The sequence below is a fragment of the Halyomorpha halys genome, unplaced genomic scaffold (genome assembly GCF_000696795.3).
Source record: "Halyomorpha halys isolate HHAL.00 unplaced genomic scaffold, Hhal_1.1 Scaffold410.1, whole genome shotgun sequence".
NCBI classification, from domain to species: domain Eukaryota; kingdom Metazoa; phylum Arthropoda; class Insecta; order Hemiptera; family Pentatomidae; genus Halyomorpha; species Halyomorpha halys.
Window position 1 is genome coordinate 787,022 of NW_027111460.1, and position 3,760 is coordinate 790,781.

Genomic DNA, 3,760 nt, shown 5'->3' on the forward strand with positions numbered 1-3,760 from the left:
AAATATATATAAAAGTAATAAATATTAACTTTCTTAACATTATATCAGAGCATGGACTAATGCCTATCAATAAATTGTGATTTGAATAATCTCATAAAATAAATGTAACATTAATTTAAAAAAAAAAAAAAAACAAGTAATCTAGATGGTTTTAACTTACTCCTCCGACTTCCACTTTTTCTTCCTTAATTATTTTCTTTCCATCTTGTTTTCCTCTTCCAGTCTTTTCAGCAGATTCAGAAAAGGTACTATTATGGAAATATTTAAATTAGCAAATAAATACAGCAAAGAGAGTGAGAATTTATAAGAGGAAAAACTAAAATTATGATATTACAGAAATATTCTATATCAAAACCTTATATATCTCAAATTGTAGTTAATAAGAACAGAGCAATGTATCATCTACTCAGGAATGAAAAACAGAAAATAAAATTTATGCATACAAAGATGGTTAGTCTCACATTTTCCTCTCTTGTGGAGCCTCTTCCAGGGTTTTGCTGAGATATCTTACATCTTACATCAACAGCCTAAAAGAGGCCACTAATGATCATTCCTAATGAAAAAATGAACTGGACTGACTGGAATGCTTGGGATAATAGGAGTATAGCGATAGGTGAAAATATTTATTTATATCAAACTACACTATGAATCTTGCTAAAATAAGGAATCAGCATGGACCCGCCAATCGTACCCTTTTATACAATTTCCTAGATATTTTGTGCAGTCGCTTTGTTCGAAGTATATATAAATATTTGCATCGGCATTAAATTGTAGATAATATTTATTTAATGAATATATGACTGATAGATGGTAATTATGTGCAATTTTTATTTTAGTCTAATATCATTAAAAATCTTAATCAATAACTTTATTTTTATTTTTATGGTAATCTATAAGTAGAATAATTTTGAATCATTGCAAGTTATGTATCTGAGGATGGCTCATAGATGAGAAGTTGTAAACTCATTAATAAATTTTTGGTTACGTACTAATAGCCCATCTATAACTTAATTCATATACTTGCCTCCACCTTAACTAAACTGATAAATTAATTTTTTTTTTTATTAATTATTTTTAAGCCTCTTTAAAATTGTCTCCTTGCATGGAATAGAGGAGTATCAAATGCATATGAAATAAGATAGGATCTAAAAATATTCCACATATATATAAAAAAACTTACTCAGAAGTAGATGAACATGAACTAATAACTGACTTTTGCCTGTCTAGCTGAGCATGAGTTTTGAAACGATTGGAAACAACCTCTTTTTTATCTGAACTTTCTAAGAAACAGAAAAAGTACTTTAGAAAGACAAGCTACACAGAGCCTTTATATGACAATAACAAACTTAATAATGTTATTCTTAAATATATATTGACCTGCATAGCTTCCGTCATCAGCCACAGATGAGTACGTAGCAAGATATTCACTAAGAGCTCCTTTCTTATGTAGTAGTTCATGATAAGTACCTACCTCTGAAATTCTGCCATCCCTCATAACAATTATCTCATCTACTTCCGAGAGATAGGTTATATTATGTGTTACAAACAATCTCGTCTATATTCATTTTAGAAAATAGAATAAGAGAACTTTTAGGAATTGATAAAAGTGAAATAAAGTAATTAACAAATATTTATAGATGAGTCCCCTAGAATTCAAGAAAATTCTATCTAGAATTGGTCAAGTCAGTTAATAATCAATTCAAATTGCAACAGCAAAGATATTACATAAGAAAAGTTACTATTTTTCATTTCGCAAATACACATTTTATCATTATTTATAATATTACTAAAAATAAAAACTTTTTAGAAAATTTTATTTTATAAAAAAGTACTTAAGAACATCTCTGTCAAATTTTTTAAAAATTCGTGAATACATTTCCGATAAGCTCATTAACATTTTGGGTTTTTCTGTATCCTCTGCCTGACTATTTATGGCATATGGGAGGATATCTTACAGTTTACCAACCGATTCTAGCAATAGTGGAAAAGCTGAGATTCATTTTACCAACCAAGCCACTACAAAATAAAATATATTCACTCAGACCAGATTATAAACATATTATAGTTTTATCTGCTGAGTATCTAGTCCTGTGCCACTTCGCTCTTGCTCTGTGTTTTTCCTTTAATAAGATGTTAATGTGCTGTGGCAAGTTAGTACGTATGGTATTATTAATTTTACCTGTCGTTGTGTTGTCGTAAATGCAAATTCTTATAGATTCGGTCAAGTTTTTATTGCTTCGACCATGTCATGTTTAGTTTTAAGTGGAATTTTCAGGTCCAGTTTGTTTTCCAAATCATTGCGAAATTTGTCCCAGTCAACTTGTCCTTTAATCAATGAGGGAGGAGAGGACTTAGGAACAAACCTCGAATGTAAGAAAATGATAACTGGACTGTGGTCTGAGGAAAGGACTAATGAGTTAAAAATTCCACTTATTTCATGATTAGCTCAAAATTAAAATAAGACTATTTTTTAAATTATGAAGAGCGTCAGGGGTGCAGACAAAAGAGAACAAAAATAAGTTAACAACTATTTATTTTCCAACGTTTCGCCCCACTTTGTAGAGCTTGATCAGGGCTGAAAAGATTCAAAAACAACAAAATATTTTGATGTAGTATGATAATAAGATACCCTGCATGGGTTAATTGTTGTGAGCAATTAACGGGGCTTCATGATCCCCTGGGCACCACAATCTTACACCATAACAGGACACAACTCATTTATACTGACACTAAGGACATGTACAGCACATACCCTAGGGTCACCATATGGGAATATGAGTTAGCACCATGCTGGTGAATATATCACCTGGCCAAGGTGAATTTACTAGTGGACCTGCTGTCCTAGGGCATTAGGATCTTTCTGACGGGGCCAATCACCCGCCAGAAAGTAACTATAACATTCATAGAAATTATATTAGCCTCGGAACTGAACTGACAAATCGAAAGTTAGAGGCTCCTCCACACTGAAAGGCACTTAATGAGGATGAGAAAGAAGAAGAAGAAGATAATAAGATACAAAAAGGTAAATTAAGGTAGGATTAAAAATAAGTGAAAAGAAAATTATATACAAATGAAATAAAATAAAATAGTATTAATATAAAATAAACAATGATAAGATAAAACAATTGTGTGAAGAATTATAACTATAAGAATTTATACAAGAACAATTGTATAAACAATTGTGCAAACTATAAGTTAAAAATGAACAGGAGACATAATAAGATATAAAAATAAAAAAGTAGATATGAAAAAAAAAATTAAAAACATTAAAAGACGGAAAATAAAGAAGTAATTTGAGATTAAATAAAGGTCGTGAAAGAATAAATAAAAATAAAGTTAATAAATGACAAAGAACAAATCAAGACCAACTACCTGTTTTAGTTTAGAGCTATCGAGACTTCGACAGAAAATCGGAAGCATACAGGAAGTGGAGGGGAGGTGATCATTAATGGTTTTATTTTAATTTCAAACACATCAAGTATACAGAAAAAAGAAATACAAAGATTTCATTTTTCATCATATTTTTATATTTTTTAACTATTTTCATTTTCATTTAAAGACTGCAACTCCCTTACATATCAAAACATTTTGAACATAATAAAATCCACATAATACTTTTTTTTTTTCACTTTTTTCTGCATTTCTGAAGCCCATTTTCCTGTCATATCTTTTATTCTTGTTTTTCTAAATTCTCACATTTTTTATTTTTTCATTTAATTTTTATTTTTTTTTTAATTTATTTATTTTTTTTTTTAATTAT

The 3,760-nt window shown here is 29.3% G+C and overlaps 1 protein-coding gene across 5 annotated transcripts in view; it reads right to left on the reverse strand.

Annotated features, from left to right (window-relative positions):
- LOC106682396 (multidrug resistance-associated protein 1) overlaps positions 1-3,760 on the reverse strand; it is a 54,993-nt gene that overhangs the window by 21,739 nt on the left and 29,494 nt on the right. For all 5 annotated transcript variants that reach the window (XM_067049511.1, XM_067049512.1, XM_067049510.1 and 2 more), the window contains exons 18-20: positions 1,378-1,555; positions 1,181-1,280; positions 161-248 (exon numbers count right to left, since the gene is read on the reverse strand). In XM_067049511.1, the coding sequence (XP_066905612.1) occupies positions 161-248; positions 1,181-1,280; positions 1,378-1,555 (366 nt within the window). The remainder of the gene's footprint in view (positions 1-160; positions 249-1,180; positions 1,281-1,377; positions 1,556-3,760) is intronic.